The following is a 24,870-nucleotide window of genomic DNA, read 5'->3' on the forward strand; positions in this document are numbered from 1 at the left end:
GGGTCATTCGTTATGATCGCAATTCGTACGTTCGTACATTCGTAAGTTCATAAATTCGTACATTAGCACATTCGTATATTCATACATTCGTAAATTAGAAAATTCGTATATTCGGAAATTCGTACATTTGTAAATTAGAAAGTTCGGAAAATTGTAAATCCGAAATTTGAAAATCCAAAAACCTGAAAATTTGAAAATCTGAAATAGTAACTAACTATTAAATTATAGGTATTGTAATTTCCTTTCAAATTTGGCTGTTAGTGAACGTAACAAATACAAATTTACCTGAAGTTACGAATTATCCGAAATAACGAATGCTGCATCTAAACAAATGGAACGGAACAAATTAATAATAATAATTAATAATAATAAAAAAGTTTATTATTATTATTGTTATTTATTATTATTAATTCATTATGTTCCATTCGTTTGGATACGGCATTCGTTATTTTGGATAATTTGTAACTTCGGATAAATTTGTATGTGTTACGTTCACTAACAGCCAAATTTGAAAGGAAATTACAATACCTATAATTTAATAGTAATAGTTAAAATTATTAGTTAATTATTATTTCAGATTTCCAAATTTCCGAATTCACGAATTTACAAATTTATGAATGTACGAATGTACGCATTTACGAATGTACGAATTTACGAATATTCGGAAAAACTCGTTAAACGGGTTTTCATTAATTCGGATATTTCCGAATTAACTAATTTGTTGAAATTCGTTAAAAAATGAATTCGGAACTAAATGAATTGCACATGTCTACACAAATAGAGCTTTCTTTTGGTAGTAATTGATCACCTCTGGGTTTTTAATTTTTTTGCAATTAAACAAAGAAAAATTGAAAATTTTGAGAGAAAAAAAAACTATTTTATACTTTCTAATACAAAACATATCCAATAAAAAAAAATCTATTTAGGCTAAAATATATTCTGCTACATGTCTTTAGTAAAAAAAATTCCAACAAGTTATACTATTTGGTTTGCGTGAAACTTATAGCGTTTGGTATAGATACTGGATTTTTTTTTTTAGTTTTATAATATTTACTAGTAATGGCGGTGATCAGCGACTTATAGAGGAACGATCTCATCCCTAGTCAAGAGGAAGAGATCAAAAATAGATTTAAAGAAGAAAAGAAGTTACTAACAAAACATCTCAATAGAAAGTGGGATGTGGAAAAGTGGAATGTGTCTTTCTTGGAAACATATCGTATTTGCCAGCGAATATAGATGATTTTTTATACCCCGAAAAAAATCGGGGGTTTTATACGCGGGGCATAAAATGTGAAAATTTTGTTGGTTTGGGCCAAGCTGGCCCAAAACGAATGTCCCTAATCTGTCAGCATGTTGGATGTGCAGCAATACTGTATGTAGCTTTGGCTACATACAGTATACCGTGCTGAGCCAATCACGACAAGCGATGTATTCTATTAATGAATACAAAGCCTGATCGGATTGGCTTTGAGAGTCAGAGAGGTGCGGGCTGATGATGTTACAACCTCTGCCAATCCGAGCAGGCTTTGTATTCGTCAATAGAATACATCGCTTGCCGTGATTGGCTCAGTGCAGTATACTGTATGTAGCCGAAGCTACCGTACATAGGGTATTACTGCACATCCAGCGGGCTGACAGATAAACAAAATGGCTAGAAGACAAGACCCCATCATGGCTCCAGGAAGAAGAAGGAAATATTAAGCCAGCTACGGAAGGGGGGTAGTCTTATACGGTGTGTATAGCCCAAAACCTATGTTTTAACTGGAAAATTTCCAGTTGCCTTATATGCTGGCAAATACGGTATATACGGTATATTCATCATAGAATAGTCCCAAGAGGTTTACCAGACAGGATAATACCAGCATAACATCTCCATAATGAGAGGTTCCTCCCAAAATGGAAGGAACTTTGAATTAACCATGGAGTAGCTGTCATGGATTTGATAGTAGAGAAGGAAAAGGCCCAATTAGTTGAGCTAATTGCACAAATGGAGGAGAGTGTACGAGGATTGGACTCCTTTAAAGAAATGGAGGAATTTCAGAAGCAGACCGAAGTGCTTAAGAAATAGAAAGAACACAGTTTAACCTTAAAACGACTAAACAGTCTAAGTTTAGAAAAGACCTAAATTATTTTGAAAGGGACAAGATTTTTGATTTAACAATCCGACATTGGAGGAGTAGATCTAGGAAACGGGGCCCACATTCTTCATCTCGGTTAGGGGGCGAAAGATTGTTGAGTGACACAGACGAAGAGGGTAAAGTCATAACAGTAACTTTTTTTTTAGCGCAAGTAGGGGCGTGAGACACCGAAGATGGGAAGATGGCCCCCAATCCTCAAAAATGCCAGTAGTCAAGAAGAAGCAGGAAAATATCAAGAACAAAGACAAAAGTCAAAAGGGAATAAAAGGTCACAATGAAGGAGTCAAAGGAAATGAGTGAAGAGAGATTAGATACTAATTTGGAACCAGATATGAAGGTGATCAACTTGTCTGCCTTCCCTTTGGCTCAAAGACACATATGCCTTGTCACGGTGCTACTGGTGTAAACCCACAGGCAAGCAGGTGACACAGGATCCCCCGGGGTGTGGAATCTAAGGGCCAGCCGGTATTCTGCCAGGGACCCCCTCACGGGAGTTTGGACTTAGCTGCGTGCTGACCCCAGGTCATGACCCCCAGGTTCACCCTGCTCGCGAGGAGAGTACCTAAAGACACTGGCAGTCACAGATGGATGGAAGGATGGAGCAAAAGGAGAGCCGGATAGCAAGCCAAGGTCAGGGTGGACAACATAATTAGGAGAACTAGCCGAGTCGGTACACAAGAGATCAGTTCACGAGAAGTCAGATTAGGAAAGTTAGCACGAAAGGCGCTCAGGAACAAGTATTGCTCAAGCAACCAGAAACTGGTCTGAGTGGAATTTAAATAGAGAGGCACATGGGAGGCTGGACAGGAAGTAGCAGGAAGGAAGCTATATTAAGCATCAGGTGAAGCCGGCGACACCCATAGCTGCTAAGTGCAGCAAGAGCTGAACACAAGTTTGTGGAACCACAGGTGCCAGCCGACCTACAGCAGTAAAAAAGGTAAAACACGTATGCAGCCAGTAAGACATAGATCAGCTCCCCAGCTGATCTGTGACACGCCTGCTGCAGTGGGGATGTCCTTTTCCCCAGTTAGCAACATGGACGAGTTTACGGTTTTCAAAGAGGTTACCCTGTTCTCACACAGTCTTAAGATCTCTATGTAAAAGGAGAGATACCTTCAGAAAGCCCCAAATAGAAGTAGATGACCAAACTCTATTGGAGGAGAATGAAGATCCCATGGAAACACGTACACCCCAAAGAAAGAAGGGTGGACTTAAAATACGATCTAAAAAGATGCCACATCTTAGTAAAAAATAAATTGTTAAGCCTCTTTTGGGACATGGTACAGACCGACACAAAGATGTATTGAGAACCTTCCATGTGAGGAGCGACAAGCACTTAGAGATCTTGGAGAAGCAAACCACATTATTATAAGGGTGGGGGGACAAGGGTGGCAACATCGTCCTAATGAATGAAACTTCTATGAAAGAGGTTAAGTGATTACTGGGTGACATGACAATGTACATGAAACTTGACCATAATCCCTTCCCAGACGTAGTGTGTGAACTAAATGAGAGACTAAACGGGGCAAAAGAGGTTGGTCTTCTAAGCAAAGGAGAGTTTGAACATCTCCTTGTGAAGGAATTCAATATGCACACATTTTACATTATACCGAAGGTGCACAAATGATCAAGGGCACCTCAATGGGGGCATCTTGGGCGCCAGCCTATGCCTCTATTGGAGGCATAGGAACCTACACCTACACCTGGGATTATGGGTGGAGGAAGAGGTGTTCACCTCGCCGATGTACCTTGGACACGTACACACCTGGCTAAGATACATACACAAAGTGCTTGTGGTGTGGAAAAGGAGATATTCAAGATCTGCATAAATTCATAGGCCAGTTGAATGATAGCAAACACAATATACGTCTTACATATATGTATGATCGTAGACAGATCTCTTTTCTTGACCCCTGGATTAACATTGAAATCAATTATTATGTTCCACAAAGAAACAGCGGCTAACACCCTACTTGGAGCTGATAGCCATCATCCCATTTGGCTAAAAAATGGGATCCCAGCTGGTCAGCACCTACGTATTAAGCAGAATTGTACTAAACCAAATGATTAAAGAAAGGATGGAGATGAACTTTATAAGAGGTTCTGCGAACAAGGGTACTCCTATAAACAAATCCGCAAGGCAAAAAAGTAGAGTAGCCAGCTATAGCAGAAAGCCTCTTGCTAACTATTGAAGAAAAAAAAGGAGAAAGGAGAATCTGGACCGGTGAGGTTGATAACACCATTTGGAGCCCAGTGGCGTACCATACGGAAAATCCTCCACACACATTGGGGGATCCTGATGAATAGTCCTGGATTTACCAACATAGTGGAACCTGCTCCCAAGATGGTGGCCCGCTGGGCAAGGAATCTGGGTGCCATCCTGATACACTCAGAATTTAAAAAAGAACCAACTTCAAACTGGCTTTTTAGAGTACCCCAGATTGAAGGGAATATTTCCATGTGGCAGGTGTTAAATTTGTCCTTTGGTTAATAGAACTGACTCATAGTGATGCAGTAGGTCAAAATAACTATGAAATAAGGGGCCTGATAAATTGTTCCACCACAAGAGCGATATATATGCTTACCTGCCCATGTCCAAATATATACATAGGGAAAACTAAGAGATCTTTAAAGATCTGAATAGGTGAACATATGAGAGGGATCAAAGAAAAGAACCCAGAAAAACCTCCTCCTGTGGCAAAACATTTTACTTCTCATCATGGAGGAAAAATTGAGGGCATGAAAATCAAGGGGATATTTGTTCTTAAATTACCCCCAAGAAGTAGTGATTTTATTCTCATATTAATGCAAAAAGAAAAATGGTGGATATACAGTAGAGGCTAAGTTACCAGACACCACTTTGATTGAATACAGAGATGAATCTCCAGGTGTTCCTAGAGACTTGGGGACTATTCATTATTATTTGGTCTAATTTTTTGGTCTGTTTTGTCTGTCTTGTCTGTGTGGTTGTTCTGATAATTTATTACATTGCCCCTCTTTTGTGAGATCTACATCTTCCTCCTTAGTATCATCATTATGGGGATGTATTTACAAATGTTGCACTAGGACTTTCAATGAGATTATCCCTAGAACTATTCTTGCAGGTAGTAGCAACTCCTAGGGATCGCTAAGGGAACATTATGAGGCGAAGAACCAAAACCTCGTACTGTCCCAGTTGTGTTTGAGGGGCAGCACTCCCACAAAGGGGTTAGTGTTATAAGGGACAGGCAGTTGCTGGCCCCTCTCCGTCCAGACGAATATACACTATGTTTTAGCAAAAAGCCAGTGTCACATAATGTCACTCTTGCCAGAGCCATCATGCGATGTGAATAGAGAGCCGGTTACTAGGCGATCGGCTCTCTTCTCCTCACACGGAAGTTGTCAGTGAGGAGAACGGATCGCTGCAGCCGGCCGGTGAACAGTGAGTATGAACTTTTTTATTTTCATACACTGATCACCGGCCCAGTGTCCCCAAAATAGTGTCCCCAAAACAGTGTCACTACACAGTAAAAACACCTGTCCCCCACATATGTCCCAGTAAAATCATATGTCCCTGATCATCTGCGTACACCTGTCCGTGATCACAACGACATGTAGCAGAATACATTTTGGCTTAAATTTATGACAGAATTCGATTTTATTGGATTTCTTTAAAAATAGAAAGTAGAAAATAATGGGGCTTTTTTTTTCAAAAATTTCGCTCTTTTTTCACTTATATCGCAAACATTAAAAAACTAAAGTAGTATAAGAATAAATACCACCAAAATAAAGCTCTATTTGTGTGAGCAAAATGATAAAAATGTAATTTGGGTACAGTGTTGTATAACTGCACAATTGTCATTGAAAGTGCAAGAGCGCTGAAAGCTGAAAATTGGCCTGGGCAGGAAGGGGGTGAAAGTGCCCGGTATTGAAGTGGTTAAGGTCTTTTATAGCCCATTTTTATTAAAAGTTCAGCAAACCCAAACATGAGTTTACCTCACAGGGGTATTCAACATTCCTTCATCAACATAAATGGCATTCAGCCCTTCTGACTTGTACTTGCAGCACTGCCGCTCTGGCCTTACACTCCAGGCCCTTGTCTGTCTCCTACAGACTAGTCGCTCAGCAAACCTGTGCACACAGCTAGAACCCTCCTGACTCCTGGGCCAGACCTCCTGTCTGCCGGGGTGGAGCCCAGAATCATGGTCAGGCCATTACTAAAAGCCCAGCACACACCTGACCAATTAGTCTGCTGGCTGTTCTGAATACCTGGACTCAGGATTTCCTCCCACCAGGATCACTTTGAAATCTCCAGGCTCCAGAACCCAAAACTGACTTTAGAAAAAAACTGAGGAAACTGAAAAGCCAGTTTCCTCTTCATGTCACAAGCTCCCTGGAGGCCCTCAACCCACCTGGTTGAGAATTCTGGGTCACAACCTCTTTCTAGACCCTGGCAGGGCAATGCTTTGCCACAGTAGTTATGTGTCTTTACCTTTTATGTTTGTCTGTCTATCTATATGCACCTTATTTGTTTGTGCTGTGTTTGATCAGAGGGACTCTATAATGCTTGGAGTCAGATGTGTTTTAGTGCTTCTACATGTTGATATTTAAGCATTCAATAAAGTTTTTATTTTTGGAATATTAACCCTACTATGACCCACTGTCACTTTAGTAACCCCTTATTTTCCAGTGTTTTGTAGTATATTAAGTATTTAGTTATTGTGTAACACCTTAACAGGTGACTGGTCTATGGGATCTAATTAGACATGTGCAATTTTTTTAGTCTGAATTAGTTTAATGAATTTCGACAATTTCGACAACGAATTAACGAAAACCCGTTTAACAAGTTTTTCCCAATATTTGTAAATTCGTAAATTCGAAAATAAGAACGAAAATGCAAAAGAACGAAAATCAGAAAATTTAAAAAAATCTAAAATAACTAACTAATAATAACTTAACGATTACTTGTAGCAAGGTCCCAGGCCTCCTTCAGTCTAGTGAGAACCTCCAGAGCCAGAGATAGCTGACATCCTTCTGTATATGGTGGGTTGTGAGGTATAGTGGGTGCAAAAGCAGTTAGAGTCATTGGGCGTCAGACACTTCTTGGATGCAAAAGAGATTTTTATTTCTCTTAACAGAACTTTGGGAGAGAGGGTTAGGGCCAGGACACCCTTAGGTAGTTGCAAAAAAAAAAAAAAAAAAAAAAAAAGAGTAATTGGCAGACTCCGAGACTTCAACAGGAGGACAGCCATGCAGGGAAAGGCATCCAGCAGGACGCCACATCTGCATGTGTAGGAATGCTGTCTTCTATGACAACAGTCTTTAACAGTTTCTAACACAAAGTGTAACAGTTCCGTCACTTCCACTACAATCACTTCTTGTAGTTCTTCAGCCCACTGAGCTCCCAGTCTCTCTCACTAGACCCACTGATTCCCTGCCACTGAATCCCTTGAGATCTTCCAATCTTCATGGTAGTATCTTCCTCAAGTGTCACCCCCGCCTCTCTGCTGGGTCCCTAGCTTGGCACTCAAGATACTTCTCAAGCTTCACCCCACTGGCCTGCTCAGTCCCTGGCTTGACACACAAGGCTGCTCTGCAATTGTCACCTCCGCTGGCTTGGTCCTTGGCTTGATACCCACTAAAGTTTCCTGATTCTTCACCGTCCCAGGTTGGTGAGAATACTGCACTGGTACTTACTTCAGCTACTCACTGTGGTCCCTGGTAAATAGGCGGTTGGTCCCTTAGTGGCGACAGCTTCCTCTTTACCTCCGACCATGACAGGTTCTACGGTTGGCAGAACCATCACTTCTGGTTGGACTGCAAGCCGCAATCCCAACCCTGAGCTGCTCTCTTGCTTCTGGATAGGCCTTCAGACAGCCTAGCAGCCAGATGTGCCCGGGATAGGCCCAAACTCCAGCCTAGCAGCCTGGGCAATACAACACACATCCACCCAGACAGTCATCCAGGTGGCACAGAACCCCAATCACCTGACTCCACCCAAATATATAGGTTCCCCCACCAGGCCAACGGATCCAAGAAAACCCTTGTCCATTCGCTGGGATACCCCATATACGCATAATCTGACCTTGCATTGCCCTTCTCATTTCTAATGCCACCATGAACCTGGCCACCTAGCGGCAAAAGAGAAATGCAGCAATTACAGCCAAGAAAGCTATACCTGACAGGTAAATTTAGGAGCAACCCTGCCTAAGCACCAGGGTGTTACATCCTAACTATTAAATTACAGGGTCCAAGAAAAATGAAACACCACTCAGGTTGTGGATGAGCAAATCCTTGCAGGTGCCAGCCCTGGCTCACTACCGTCAGTAATCAATGAAGAAAAAGAGGAATGGCCGCACACCACAGAGGGACGAGCTCTGTACAAAATACTCTTTGTCATAATTCCAGAGGAAAATACAGGAGCATATGTTGACACATTTCACACGGGTAACTCGTGCTTGTTCACTTGTGTATTTTTGCATTTTGTATTTTGCCTCTGGCATGGTGACAATAGAGTATATTTGTAAATTTGGAAATTCGAAAATTTGCATCTTTTGCCAACTCTTGGCAGAAGGTGCTCGAAAGATGTAGCTGCAAATTCAGAGAGCGGAGTGCATCAGAGGAAAGGAAAAAACATCCCCCTCACCCGATCACACCGCCTCTTACCAACAGGTATGGACCCTCATATAGGAAGGTCAAAAGCACAGTTGCAATATACTCCTAAATGAACGAGTGTCCGGTGGGGATGATTCACCACACTCCTCTTAAAAGGCACACTGTTAATCTCTCGATAAGCTTCTCTAGGAACTCTATTTACTTGATCCAACCCATCTTTTATATTTTACCAAAAATTGGGTATTATGTTGTGATTGTGTGCAATAAAATTCATTATAGTGTATATATTTCCTGAAAATAACGTTTTTATAAACAATTGTGCAACATAATAAATTGCAACTGTCACCATTTTATCCTACAGAGCCTCTGCTTTCAGGAAATACAGTATCTCACAAAAGTGAGGACACCCCTCACATGTTTGTAAATATTTTATTATATCTTTTCATGTGACAACACTGAAGAAATGACACTTTGCTACAATGTAAAGTAGTGAGTGTACATCTTGTATAACAGTGTACATTTGCTGTCCCCTCAAAATAACTCACACAGCCATTAATGTCTAAACCGCTGGCAACAAAAGTGAGTACACCCCTAAGTGGAAATGTCCAAATTGGGTCCAATTAGTCATTTTTCCCTCCCCGATGTCATGTGACTCGTTAGTGTTACAAGGTTTCAGGTGTGAATGGGGAGCAGGTGTGTTAAACTTGGTGTTATCGCTCTCACTCTCTCATACTGGTCACTTGAAGTTCAACATGACACCTCATGGCAAAGAACTCTTTGAGGATCTGAAAAAAAAAGTATTGTTGCTCTACATAAAGATGCCTAGACTATAAGAAGATTGCCAAGACCCTGAAACTGAGCTGCAGCACGGTAACCAAGACCATACAGTGGTTTAACAGGACAGGTTCCACTCAGAACAGGCCTCGCCATGGTCGACCAAAGTAGTTGAGTGCACGTGCTGAGCGTCATATCCAGAGATTGTTTTTGGGAAATTGATGTATGAGTGCTGCCAGCATTGTTGAAGGGGGGGGTCAGCCTGTCAGTGCTCACCATACACCGCAAACTGCATCAAATTGGTCTGCATGGCTGTAGTCCCAGAAGAAAGCCTCTTCTCAAAATGATGCACAAGAGAGCCTGCAAATAGTTTGCTGAAGACAAGCAGACTAAGAACATGGATTACTGGAACCATGTCCTGTGGTCTGATGTCTGATGAGACCAAGATAAACTTATTTGGTTCAGATGGTGTCATGCATGTGTGGCGGCAACCAGGTGAGGAGTACAAAGACAAGTGTGTCTTGCCTACAGTCAAGCATGGTGGTGGGAGTGTCACGGTCTGGGGCTGCATGAGTGCTGCCGGCATTGGGGAGCTACAGTTCATTGAGGGAACCATGAATGCCAACATGTACTGTGACATACTGAAGCAGAGCATGATCCCCTCCCTTCAGAGACTGGGCCGCAGGGCAGTATTCCAACATAACAACCCCAAACACACCTCCAAGATGACCACTGCCTTGCTAAAGAAGCTGAGGGTAAAGATGATGGACTGGCCAAGTATGTCTCCAGACCTAAACCCTATTGTGCATCTGTGGGGCATCCTCAAACGCAAGTTGGAGGAGTGCAAGGTCTCCAACAACCACCAGCTCCGTGATGTTGTCATGGAGGAGTGGCAGAGGACTCCAGAGGCAACCTGTGAAGCTCTGGGGAACTCCATGCCCAAGAGGGTTAAGGCAGTGCTGGAAAATAATGGTGGCCACACAAAATATTGGCACTTTTGGGCCCAATTTGGACATTTTCACTTAGGGGTGTACTCACTTTTGTTGCCAGCGGTTTAGACATTAATGGCTGTGTAAAACAAGTAAAAATTTGCGCTGAACTGAAAAAAGCAAGCGGCCAGCAAAGTTCGTAGATAACAAACAAAAAGTCACATGCATAAAAATTATTGTGGCGCTGAAAAGTTAAAAAATGAAATTGAAGAGTGGGAGGAATCCAATCACCAAATATATTGTGCAGATGTAGAAAGAGTCACTCGTCACCACGTGGTAATGTAGTCTGCTTACCAGAAGGTGTTAAGGATTAGGCATAGATGATAAATTCTCAATAGCATCCAGCAAATCCAGCCCACTGGAACCCCTCATCAGACCACAACATCCGCGGGATTTCCTTCACATATAAATATCTCCCAATGGTCACTTCAGAATTAGGCATTCAGGCATGTAGTCATCATATATCCGAGGAAAAGAAAATGAAGGACCCATAGTGAAGCCCGTAATGATAGATAAAAAAACTTTTATTGTAGTAACTTACAGTTGAAGCTTAAAACAGCATGCATCAATGATAGGAACAAACGGCTGCAGCAATCAGCGTACGGATGTCAGCCTGCCTAAATTAATTAATGGCTGTGTGTTGAGTTATTTTGAGGGGACAGCAAATTTACACTGTTATACAAGCTGTACACTCACTACTTTACATTGTAGCGAAGTGTCATTTCTTCAGTGTTGTCACATGAAAAGATAGAATAAAATATTTACAAAAATGTGAGGGGTGTACTCACTTTTGTGAGATACTGTAATTGATTGAGGTTTTAAACAATTTTCTAGCAAAAAACACAGATTTTAACATGTGTGCAAAAAATTTAAAACTTTGCTCTGGACACAAAATGGTTAAATCATTTTGTTCCCCATGCCTGATTTTTCACTCCACAGTTTTTACTTCTGAGTCAACCCATTACACTGTACCTCCTGGCTCAGTTTCAAAGCTGATCCTTATTGTGCATGACCGCTCTATGTGCAAGTCACCCAGAACCAGCTAATCATCTGGACCGAATGCCAAAAGCCTTGCCTAAAGTCAGCCTCAGCCCCATACACATATCAGCACACTGCTGAGCACTCTGCATATCAGCCAGTGAGCTGTAAGTATGCAGCACATGTGATTTTTCACTCCAGACGGCTTAAGTTCTTGACCCCCTCACTCTCCTTTCTTGCCCATTTTCCTGCAAAACTATTTTTTTTTGCATAAGTACATCTGCCCTGTGGTAGTGCCCAGAGCCCCATGTGCTTTTTTGCCTATCCCTTGGCTTTTAGCCTTAAAACTTTGAAAGGTAATTTGAAAGATTCAGCTCCTATTGACTTCAATGGGATTCAGATTTGGCATTTGAACTTCAGATATGTTTAGCCAAACCTCAGTGAGGTGGTCAGTGGGATAAATGCTCCTTACATCGGTGGTCAGTGGGAAGAATGTCCCTTATATTGGTGATCAGTGGGAAGAATGTCCCTTACATTGGTGATCAGTGGGAAGAATGTCCCTTACATTGGTGGTCAGTGGGAAGAATGCTCCTTACGTTGGTGGTCAGTGGGAAGGATGTTCCTTACATTAGGGGTCAGTGGGAAGAATGTCCCTTCCATTGGTGATCAGTAGGAAGAATGTTCCTTACATTGGTGATCAGGGAGAAGAATGTCCCTTCCATTGGTGGTCAGTGGGAAGAATGCTCCTTACATTGGTGGTCAGTGGGAAGAATGTCCCTTACATTGGTGATCAGTGGGCAGAATGCTCCTTACATTGGTGGTCATTGGGAGGAATGCCCTGCCAGACAGGGATCCTGTCCCTATGCCGGCCACTTGCATAAAGTGTGCCAAACCTGGGAGCTGGAGTCTTAAATAGATTCTGCCTGATCCAAGATAGCTTCTGGAGTGTCAATGGCAGTCAGTGGAAAGAATGATCCTTGCAGTGGTGGTTAGTGGGAAGAAGATTTGTATTCTATATTTTATATTTGACAGCATGAGCTACTCAACCCAATTATTATTCAATATATTTGACAACCCACCCCCTCCCCCTTTTTCTCTTTTTGTACCCTACTGTTTTTTTTAAAGTGTCTGTGTGCACACTATTGGTCTGATTAAGTCACAACTACTCATGAAATGTGCTATTTTGACGTTTTAATAAATTTTGTTTTTACTGTAGCATCCTTCTAGGTAGGTGCTAGAATAAAGTATAGTTTTTGATCTTTCTGCTTACCAGGAAGACGGTGAGGTAAAACTTAGGGTGCCCCCCAGGGGGCAGGATCTATTGGTTAGGTCTGCTCATTGTGCTCTGGTGCAGCTCAGCTTGTTTGACTGTCCCTCACTGGTAAAATAGGGAGGCATATTGGACAGTAGGGGACCTGACAAATGAGAGTACAGGCTTTGTTACAGTCCTGGCAATACTGTATTAAAGCCCCAGGCACGTGTGCTCAGAGTTAGTTAGGCCGGGGTACATAGTCCACGAGGGAGGCGGCTGCCCTTTCCTCTGCAGAGGTGGTTGTACGGCCCTGGGTGGTCGACTCAATGGCCTAGAGAGAGAGCTCAACCCAGAGGTCCGGCAGAGCTGACTGGAAGGGAGACACCAGGAAGGATTGGATTCTGCCTACTGGAGTACACATCTGTGACTTTGGGGCCTGTCGAGTGAGGGTGTCCCCTTCAGCTAGAAGAGTCAGTGGATGGGTGACCATCACCCCCCAGCTACATCACCAAACTCATCTGCATATATCGCCCAAATCATCCACTTTGCTCCTTCCAGGACCTTCTGCGCTCTAGCTCCCTTGTTATCTCCTCTCAGGCTCGTCTTCAGGACTTCTCCAGAGCCTCTCCCATCCTCTGGAACTCCCTGCCCCGGTATATCCGATCAGCCCCTAACCTGTTCACCTTTAGGAGATCCCTGAAAGCTCACTTATTCAGGGAATCCTATCCCACACCCACCTAACAACCCCATCAAATCATTCCCCACATCTATTACCTTTTGTACCACCACCCCCTCCCTTTAGAATGTAAGCTCTACGAGCAGGGCCCTCCTGTCCCTTCTGCATTGAACTGTACTGTAATTGTGCTGTCCCCCTCTACATTGTAAAGCGCCGCGTAAACTGTTGGCGCTATATAAATCGTTTGTAATAATAATAATGGGTGTGAGTAAAGGGGAGGCTAGCTAGTGTCCTGAAGATAATGTAGTGCATCAAGTCTGCTGATAATGAGAGCAAGAAGACTTAACCCTTCCATACAAGTGGCTGTATCATTAAAGCAATGTGACCGCTTCCACAAATAATCCGGTGAGGCCACGTGAGAGTTGTCCTTATCCATTGTAAATAGTTCACTGTGAATCCCGCTAATCCCTTCTCCCATCCAAGTTTCAAAGCTGATCCTTATTGTGCATGACCGCTCTATGTGCAAGTCACCCAGAACCAGCTAATCATCTGGACCGAATGCCAAAAGCCTTGCCTAAAGTCAGCCTCAGCCCCATACACATATCAGCACACTGCTGAGCACTCTGCATATCAGCCAGTGAGCTGTAAGTATGCAGCACATGTGATTTTTCACTCCAGACGGCTTAAGTTCTTGACCCCCTCACTCTCCTTTCTTGCCCATTTTCCTGCAAAACTATTTTTTTTTGCATAAGTACATCTGCCCTGTGGTAGTGCCCAGAGCCCCATGTGCTTTTTTGCCTATCCCTTGGCTTTTAGCCTTAAAACTTTGAAAGGTAATTTGAAAGATTCAGCTCCTATTGACTTCAATGGGATTCAGATTTGGCATTTGAACTTCAGATATGTTTAGCCAAACCTCAGTGAGGTGGTCAGTGGGATAAATGCTCCTTACATCGGTGGTCAGTGGGAAGAATGTCCCTTATATTGGTGATCAGTGGGAAGAATGTCCCTTACATTGGTGATCAGTGGGAAGAATGTCCCTTACATTGGTGGTCAGTGGGAAGAATGCTCCTTACGTTGGTGGTCAGTGGGAAGGATGTTCCTTACATTAGGGGTCAGTGGGAAGAATGTCCCTTCCATTGGTGATCAGTAGGAAGAATGTTCCTTACATTGGTGATCAGGGAGAAGAATGTCCCTTCCATTGGTGGTCAGTGGGAAGAATGCTCCTTACATTGGTGGTCAGTGGGAAGAATGTCCCTTACATTGGTGATCAGTGGGCAGAATGCTCCTTACATTGGTGGTCATTGGGAGGAATGCCCTGCCAGACAGGGATCCTGTCCCTATGCCGGCCACTTGCATAAAGTGTGCCAAACCTGGGAGCTGGAGTCTTAAATAGATTCTGCCTGATCCAAGATAGCTTCTGGAGTGTCAATGGCAGTCAGTGGAAAGAATGATCCTTGCAGTGGTGGTTAGTGGGAAGAAGATTTGTATTCTATATTTTATATTTGACAGCATGAGCTACTCAACCCAATTATTATTCAATATATTTGACAACCCACCCCCTCCCCCTTTTTCTCTTTTTGTACCCTACTGTTTTTTTTAAAGTGTCTGTGTGCACACTATTGGTCTGATTAAGTCACAACTACTCATGAAATGTGCTATTTTGACGTTTTAATAAATTTTGTTTTTACTGTAGCATCCTTCTAGGTAGGTGCTAGAATAAAGTATAGTTTTTGATCTTTCTGCTTACCAGGAAGACGGTGAGGTAAAACTTAGGGTGCCCCCCAGGGGGCAGGATCTATTGGTTAGGTCTGCTCATTGTGCTCTGGTGCAGCTCAGCTTGTTTGACTGTCCCTCACTGGTAAAATAGGGAGGCATATTGGACAGTAGGGGACCTGACAAATGAGAGTACAGGCTTTGTTACAGTCCTGGCAATACTGTATTAAAGCCCCAGGCACGTGTGCTCAGAGTTAGTTAGGCCGGGGTACATAGTCCACGAGGGAGGCGGCTGCCCTTTCCTCTGCAGAGGTGGTTGTACGGCCCTGGGTGGTCGACTCAATGGCCTAGAGAGAGAGCTCAACCCAGAGGTCCGGCAGAGCTGACTGGAAGGGAGACACCAGGAAGGATTGGATTCTGCCTACTGGAGTACACATCTGTGACTTTGGGGCCTGTCGAGTGAGGGTGTCCCCTTCAGCTAGAAGAGTCAGTGGATGGGTGACCATCACCCCCCAGCTACATCACCAAACTCATCTGCATATATCGCCCAAATCATCCACTTTGCTCCTTCCAGGACCTTCTGCGCTCTAGCTCCCTTGTTATCTCCTCTCAGGCTCGTCTTCAGGACTTCTCCAGAGCCTCTCCCATCCTCTGGAACTCCCTGCCCCGGTATATCCGATCAGCCCCTAACCTGTTCACCTTTAGGAGATCCCTGAAAGCTCACTTATTCAGGGAATCCTATCCCACACCCACCTAACAACCCCATCAAATCATTCCCCACATCTATTACCTTTTGTACCACCACCCCCTCCCTTTAGAATGTAAGCTCTACGAGCAGGGCCCTCCTGTCCCTTCTGCATTGAACTGTACTGTAATTGTGCTGTCCCCCTCTACATTGTAAAGCGCCGCGTAAACTGTTGGCGCTATATAAATCGTTTGTAATAATAATAATGGGTGTGAGTAAAGGGGAGGCTAGCTAGTGTCCTGAAGATAATGTAGTGCATCAAGTCTGCTGATAATGAGAGCAAGAAGACTTAACCCTTCCATACAAGTGGCTGTATCATTAAAGCAATGTGACCGCTTCCACAAATAATCCGGTGAGGCCACGTGAGAGTTGTCCTTATCCATTGTAAATAGTTCACTGTGAATCCCGCTAATCCCTTCTCCCATCCAAGTTCCAAAATTAAATACAAAAAACCCAAAAACCCAAATACCCTGGACTGGTCATTGAGTAACGAGCAAGCGGGTGTAAGGGTGGGACAAGTGGAAACCCCTATCAGCCAGCTGCTGGTAACCAGAGAGAGGCCTAAGAAGTCAACACTCAGCAAGCCCTACGGAGACAGTGCTACATTACCAAGAAATCCACATTTGCTTTGACCCGATTCTTATCTGGGTGCATTTGCTCCACCATTGTTTTTTCTTTTTAGGATATCCCTCCTCTCACATTTTGTTCCATTTTCAAGCTCCATGAGAATCACCCTATTTGGGCTGCTCTAGAGCATTGAGGGCGACCTGCAAAGACTTGCATGGAGACAGAAGTGTTCTCCACAAGCAATTTGCCCTAGGTTGCACACACCACAGTGACCCACAGAAGATTGGTGTGCTGCTCAGGCTCATGTAGTAATTAGGAGAGCCATGTAGATGTTGTATAAGTCCGCTTCTGCAGGAGTGCTGGCGAGTGAATGGAGCTCGTCCCAGTTCCTGTAAGCACTAGAGAGAGGAAGTAAAGAGTCCCTGGTGTTGCACATCCATGCATGTTGTGTGATGGTGGAAGAGACAACTTTAGCCTTGTTACGTGGTGATAAAGAAGTGAGAAGGGGGGGGGGGGGTGAAGGGGAAAAAGACCAGGAAAGAGAAAAAATGAGCTTGGAGTAGAAAGGTGAAATGGAGATCTATATGAAACTGGGAAATGTAAGTGTATAATAATAGAAGATAGTGCTGCGTGTACAAAGGAATAAAATATATGAATTAAAGTGAAAAAAAGAATGAGAATACAAATAAAAGTGAAAATAAAAATAAGTATCAAATGTGAAAAGAACAATAAAAAATAAAAATATATACTGTATAACATTTTTTAAAACGAAAATAAAGCTGAAAATATGAAGAGAGGCTGTGGAAGGAGTGGTGATATGTGAAGAAAAAGGTACGGTAAAAGATAAAGAATAATGAAACATGAAAAGTGAAATATGAAAAGTAAAAATAATAAATAAAAGATGTATGTGGGTACAATGTGGTGAGTGTGGAAGCGTGTGCCGAATTATGAAAAAATAATAAATGGTGCAAAATAAAATGTGGGATAGAGAAAATAGGTAAACGTGTGTTAGTAGGATAATGTCCGGGGAGGGAAGGAATAAAATTGTAAGATGGAACAGTGACACAATAATGCAGAATGGAATAAGATGGCCCAGCTCTTTATGGTGAAGAAAATGTCAAAAAATATAAAAAAGAACATATTCTCTCATAGAACCAAAAATATAGTATCTTATACTCCCTATTGAGCCAATTAAAAACCATAAAAACTTTTATTTCAATATTCTTATCTAAAATTATTATGTTTTTAAGCAGTTAAATTGTTATTTTCTGGTTCCCAGGGATGCCATCAGATAAGGGCAGGGTTGACACCTTGCTGTCAACAAGGGTACTTTTGTTTTTTTGTTAATGTATGTGGTTTTTTGTTTGTATGGTTAATGCTTGGTCATGTCTCTTCCTACAATAGGCTCTCTGGATCTATGCAGCTTTTGTTACACGCTATTAACGTTCATATGCGTTTCCTTGATAACATGATGGAACCATCTGATGGCCACACGTGACATGTCCAGTTTTAATAACTTATCCTGGAATGTCCGGGGGCTCAATTCCAAATTTAAAAGAGCAGTACTTTTTAAGTATCTCAAATTACACTCCCCCACATGATACTGCTTCAGGAGACGCACCTTATGGGCAGCAAACTATTGGCACTAAAGAATCTGTGGATCCAGATAGCCTTCCATTCTTCCTATTCCATCTATGCTAGGGGGTCTCGGTGCTGGTCAGCAAATCCTTTCCATGCGTATTGGAACAGATTCACACCGAACCCCAGGGCAGATACGTGATAGTGGTTTTCACAGTTTGGGGCACAAGATATATTGTGGTAAATATATACATCCCTCCTCCCTTCTCAACATCCACCTTATACACTATCCTGGAACGGGTTACCCCATACTGCCCCGCCAGGTTGTTACTTATGGGCAATTTTAACGCCAACCTAGCTCCAGACTTAGACAGACCAGCCCCCCCAAACAATGCTCCTCAGACTTATCTACTTGGACACAAGCAATGGGAGTGACTGAGGTCTGGAGGTGGAAACACCCCTCGACTAGAGCCTACTCCTGCTTTTCCTACAAAACGTCCTCACGCATTGACTTAGCTTTTGCCAATCCGGCCATGATGTCAGACGTGCTAGACGCCACTTACCTACCCAGTGGGCTGTCGGACCACTGCCCCCTCCTTCTTAACATCCGCTCCCCCGCTTCCCGAACCTCCACCCTTTGGCGCCTGGGAACCCATTGGCTCTCCCACGCTGACTTGACCAACACTATCCCATCTCGCCTTATCATACACATGGAACTTAATGCAGGGTCCTCCTCTCCAGAGGTCACTTGGGATGCCTTCAAGGCCTTCACTAGGGGTCAATACATCTCCTCAATAGAAAATAGTAAAAACCTTCGCGCCAATGGTGTCGATAGCAGATAATATATATGAATTACATATACTGGTGATACATCTAGTAAAAAAACATTCCCAACAATAAAGAAAATTTGTGGAAATATATAAACAATCAGTGTAAGCTGCTCCCCAATTTTTGAATAATCAAAAAAATAGATAATCAAAAAAAGGAATGTAAGGAAGATAGGGGGCGCTAGATACCATATTATTCAAGTGCTCTAAATAAATAAATAAATCTCCTGCATTACCAAAAAAATGGAAATGTAAGAAAGCTAGGGGGCGCTAGATACCATACTATTCAAGTGCTTTAAATAAATAAATATCCTGCATTACCAAAAAAATGAAAAACATAATAATGACAAATCATAATTAGATTACACATTGGAATGCCCACAATAGTGAAACAAATATATAGTGATTGATTGTCCACATAAAAAAGTGCCTGAAGACGTTCACTACGAAACGTACGTCAGAGCGGTACGTGGTCACATGTCCTATCACCCAACAACATCCGGATCCTTTGGCTGCCCCCCTGTGTAAGCTGGAACGCACGCCAGCGTGGAGGAGACATGAAAGGCTTTTTCTGACTGTGAAGTCACCCTGACATGCAAGCAGCCCCAGTGCCGGGTAGGCACCCACCAATGTAAGCGGCCATTTGGCTTTTTAATTTGTTTACTTTTTTAATAAATGGTTTTACGCTATGGAGACTGTTTTTGTTTCCTATGTATCCTTATCCTATCTTGAATGAGCTTGACGGGAACGATCCATGCCTATAATACCAACCACAGTCCGGCCATCCATGTGAGCAGGCACAACCCTGCACAAGCGCTAGTGACTCTCTTTTTAACTAAAGGAGTCATTGGTATCTGGTAAGCAGATATCTACTACTTCGAGGTGTTTTCCTTTTTCTTATTTTCCTTTGGTGATGGAAAACCTTTCGTTTACAGCAACAAGATTGGGATATTATTGAAAGATATCATTTCAACCACTTCAAAACACTTTTTTATGTGGACAATCAATCACTATATATTTGTTTCACTATTGTGGGCACTCCAATGTGTAATCTAATTATGATTTGTCATTATTATGTTTTTCATTTTTTTGGTAATGCAGGATATTTATTTATTTAAAGCACTTGAATAGTATGGTATCTAGCGCCCCCTAGCTTTCTTACATTTCCATTTTTTTGGTAATGCAGGAGATTTATTTATTTATTTAGAGCACTTGAATAATATGGTATCTAGCGCCCCCTATCTTCCTTACATCTCCTCAATAGCTGGGATCCGTAGAGAACAAGCCGCTACCACAACTGAGCTACAGAACAAGGTAGATACCCAGACTGAGGCCTTCACAGCCGATCCCACTGACTCTGGCTTTGATGTCCTCAATGCAGCGAAACGGGAACTACACCTCCATCTAACATAACTTACCAGACTAGATCTCTACCATAACAAGCAAAGATTTTTTGAACAGGGGGACAGAAACAGTCGCCTCTTGACAATGTTAGCACAACATGACCTGCCCCTGACGGTGATACCCAGCATAGTGTATCCTTCGGTGAATTGGTCTCTTTTCTCCCTGACATATTAGACGTATTTTGGCAATACTATGACTCCCTTTACACCTCCGTGTTGCCCTCAAGTTTCATGCCACAGAACCTGGTGCCCTGGCTGGACCCCCTGGCACTTGGCTGGCTTTCGGATGCCGAGAGAGAAAATTTGGTGAGACCCATTACCCCGGAGGAGGTTTTGAAGGCCATCGAATCCTTTCCCGCCACAAAATCCCCAGGCCCAGATGGTCTCACTATAAAGTTCTACAAAACCCACAGGGACCTGCTTGCCCCCTAACTGGCCCAGCTCTATTCTCACTGTCTGATGGAGGGCGCCCTTCCCACCTCCATGAGTCATGCACATATAATACTAATCCACAAAGCCCTAAGGACCCCCCATCCTGCGCTTCATATAGGCCTATCGCCCTACTTAACACAGACTTAAAAATTCTTACCAAATTGCTCACTATGAGACTACAACTCCTACTGCCATCTGTGATAAAGACTGACCAAACTGGTTTTATGGCTAACAGAGCCACTGATGTCAACCTACGATCCTTATTTACCAAGATACATGCACAACACCTCAATGAGGGTTCCCGGGTGGTGGCCTCCTTAGACATGGAAAAGGCCTTTGACACTGTGGAATGGCCTTTTCTGTGGGAGGTCCTCCATAGAATGGGGTTCCTTTGTTATTTATTATGTGGTTACAGATACTCTACAAGCACCCCACGTCAGCTATCAAGTTGGGGGGGTCTGTCACAGCCCTTCCAGAGGCACGCGACAGGGCTGCCCTCTCTTTCAGGCCCTTTTCGCCATCATGGTGGAACTGCTGGCGGAGGCCCTGCGCACCTCCCTGCACATCAAGGACCTTTGCTGGTTGGAGGAGAGGGTCGCCCTGTATGCGGACGACCTCCTTTTCCTCAACGATGCAGATTCTTCGCTCAAAGGGGCACTGCAGATTCTGAACTCATTCTCCACTGTCACAGGCCTAAAGGTTAACTGGTCAAAGTCTCTTTTGTTCCCTATAGACCCTGCAGCTCGTACCACCACCCCCTCCGATATACCCCTACAATGGGTTGAGAGCTTCAAGCACCTTAGGGTTGTAGTCTCAAGGCAGGCTTCAGATTTCTTGCCCCTGAATCTATCCCCAGTGGTTCAAGAGACACGGCTGAGACTGAAGGCATGGGAGTCACTACCCTTATCATTGCTAGGTCGGATAAATATGATAAAAATGAAAATCCTACCCAAATGTACCTACCTACTTTGCCAGTCTCCTCAATGGATTCCCAAATCCTTTTACACCCGGCTAAATAGCCTCTCCACCTCCTTTATCTGGGAAACCCAGTCCCCCAGATACGGATGGTCAAAACTTACACGCCTGTCCTCCCAGGGAGGATTGGCGTGCCCTGACCTATATAATCATTTCCTGGCCACCCAGCTAGTTACAGCAGCTTGGTGGATCACACCCGATACGACAAACCCCCCCACCTTGGTTGAGGCGGCAGTGGTGAAATTGTTGCAAGCACTGAAATTTTTCTTTTCCGTGGCCCAAAGGCCCCATACAGGCTGACCCCCTCTATGCGCACCACACTGCGTGCATGGGTGGGCGGGACTTAAAATTGAAAGATACACTAAAAATGCATTTCCTCCAGCTGCCCCCTTGTGGTTGAACCCCACCCTGGAGCATATTTACAAATTACCTGAACCCCACGCTTGGACTAAATTCAACATTAAAACAGTGAACCAAGTAATCTCCAATCAATCTCTGGCCCCACTCCCCAAGTTGATCTCTGATTTCAACATCCCGCAGAGCTATTTTTTTTAGATATCTACAACTCTTCCATGCCTTCAGTCACCAATTCTCCAGTCCTCCCCTCCAGATCGTCCAGTCCACATTAGAGGACCTCCTCAGGTCCGGATTTGTGCAAATAAGCCCACCTCGCGACTTTACTCTCATTTGATAATGACCTCCCTCCCTACTCTGGAAAAACTCAGAAACAAATGGCTACACAACATTCCCGACTTTGACAATGAGGATTGGGATGACATATGGGACTTCCCTTTCAGAATCCCTGGTCTCCCTGAGAGATCGGCTAATACAGATCAAGATGGTCCATCGCGCATATTTTACCCCACACAGAGTACACAAAATGAACCCCGCCTCCCCCCCAGGATGCTGGCATTGTGGAACAATACCTGGTGACTTTACTTATATTTTTTGGACCTGCCCAGCCATTGTTGAATATTGGAAGGAGATATTAAAGGTCATAACACAGGTCACCACCATATTGTTCCAACCCTCCATAGCAATATGTATATTGGGTCTGATAGAACAAATAACCCCTGGTCGGGCAACTTCTCTTTTACACCCCGCAAAGCCATAGCCCTCAGCTGGCGTAAGCCTACTCCTCCTCCTATCTCCCTTTGGAAACAATTGGTCAACAACAGCCTGCCTCTTTACAAAGATTGTTATGTTAATAGGGGTTGCCCGCAAAAATATGACAAGGTTTGGTCCAAATGGCTGGTGGATTCCTCCACAGCCTCAGACTCACACCCCACTTAACCTATTATCTTCTGCTAATGAATAGGAATCTGCAATTGTGAATGTAACATATATTTCTGAGATGCACGTTTTAGCTCCATGCTGTCCTCCTACCCATGGAGCCTGCGTGCTGCGACCACCGTGATGCCTTAAGTTTCCTGCCGTGTTTCATGTAACTGTTTGCCTTATATCATACTTCTGTACGTACCAAAGTTAACACTCGTCATGACCAGTGTATGTTGTTTTTCTGTTAAATGTTTTAAAACTCAATAAACAGATTTGCAAAAAAAAAAAAATGATTATGTTTTATGAATAGTACTTCCATAGGTAATCAGCACAAATGACTGGACAGTTCTTTTTTAGAAGTGACTTGTTTCAAGCTGACCTTGAGCTGTTCAAAATCCTATAATCCAGCCTTTCCTAACCTTTTTAGCATGGGGGGAACTCTTGAACTAAATTTCCAGGCTCAGGGAACAGCTACTATTAATTTCTATATCGAAAATTCACAGCACATTAGTGTGATGGTCACTCAGAAGAATTCTCCTTACATTTGTATTCAATGGAAAGTTCTCCCCCTAGATAGATAAAAAGATCATTGCTGATATTGGTTACTCAACTGTTCTGACAATCTTACCATATCCTTCGCTGGGGATGTGTAGTGTGGGGATAAATGGGCGAGCACTAAACTCCTCAGCGTGGTCCAGCAGGGCATCTTTTACCACCTCATAACCGCAGAGGACCACCACCGGCTCCGTTAACTTCCAGATAGTGAACATTGAGCCATATTTTTGGCTGAGCTGTCAAAGGTAAGAGAAAAGTGGAAAGTTAAAGTTCACTGACAGGAATTTTTCTGCTGTTGTGAGTGAAGGAACCTGAAAAACCTGAGGGACAAAAAGATCTTCATGGTTTCCTTAGGCAACCTAAAATTTTGGATCTTGTAAGTAGAGATAAGCACATTTATGAGAAATTCAATCAGTTATAGTTCTGCCAAGAGCCTTAGAAAAAAACTCAAGAACCATTGAAGTTCACATTTTCCATGTACAGTATGTATGTTTTGGGAAGCTCCTGGAAGCCCTGCCTAATGATGGGACCAAAGGGCTAAATGAGTTACTTCCTTTAAAAACTCTAAGAGGGATACTAAAACAAATTGGCGGGACCTGGTGGCACTGGCAGTCAAGCGAAGGTGGCTCAGGCAACAATAGAAGTAGCTACCAGAAGCCTTTTGGGAATGTGTACAGGTGAAATTAACAATGAAAGTTGAGTTTGGATTTGACTGTGAAATGTGCTCCAAATCTATCACCACCTAAAATTCAGGATCAACTCTGCTTGTAAGGTGTCATATCAGTATGATGTAAAGAATTTGTAAAGTTCAGAATTTTATGTCAAAATACAAATATCATCACATAGGTGAGCTATAAATAACTTTGAACATCATTTTATAAATGCCAGAAAACATATTCATCACAATGTTCCCAGTAGTCTCACATCTTCATAAAGATCTGATTTTTTTTGCTCATTGTCACTACATTTTGAAATTGCAAGAATCACCCATAGTCCTGCCGTCCCTTCAGAGCTCTGTGCTGTGGCTGTGACTCCTGCATGCATGCGTGGTTGTGACGCCATTGTGGCCCAGCCAGTCAGATGGGTGGAGTACGCCAACCCGGAAGGAAGACTGGGTGACGATGGAAGCCCTGACAGGTGACAGTGCACTGCTGGAGGGCTTCATTCTAAGGTAAGCATTTCATAGTGTGCTAGTATGCAATTCATATTGTCTAGCAGGGTTTTTTTTTTGCGGTTTACTACTGCTTTAAAGCCCATCTCTCACAACTATTTTCTCTTTAAATTCCTGAAGCACCATATGATCTTTACCGATTGGTAAATGGAAAAACATTAAAAGGAGAAGTAGGGCCAAAGCTCTTTTGCCCCTACTTTTCCTGTGGGTCACAGGAGTGCACTT

The 24,870-nt window shown here is 43.1% G+C and overlaps 1 protein-coding gene across 4 annotated transcripts in view; it reads right to left on the reverse strand.

Annotated features, from left to right (window-relative positions):
- LOC141145542 (cytochrome P450 2C20-like) overlaps positions 1-24,870 on the reverse strand; it is a 95,615-nt gene that overhangs the window by 20,681 nt on the left and 50,064 nt on the right. For all 4 annotated transcript variants that reach the window (XM_073632308.1, XM_073632310.1, XM_073632309.1 and 1 more), the window contains exon 3: positions 23,548-23,710. In XM_073632308.1, coding sequence (XP_073488409.1) covers positions 23,548-23,710 — 163 coding nt within the window. The remainder of the gene's footprint in view (positions 1-23,547; positions 23,711-24,870) is intronic.

The sequence above is a fragment of the Aquarana catesbeiana genome, linkage group LG05 (genome assembly GCF_042186555.1).
Source record: "Aquarana catesbeiana isolate 2022-GZ linkage group LG05, ASM4218655v1, whole genome shotgun sequence".
Classification (NCBI taxonomy): Eukaryota; Metazoa; Chordata; class Amphibia; order Anura; family Ranidae; genus Aquarana; species Aquarana catesbeiana.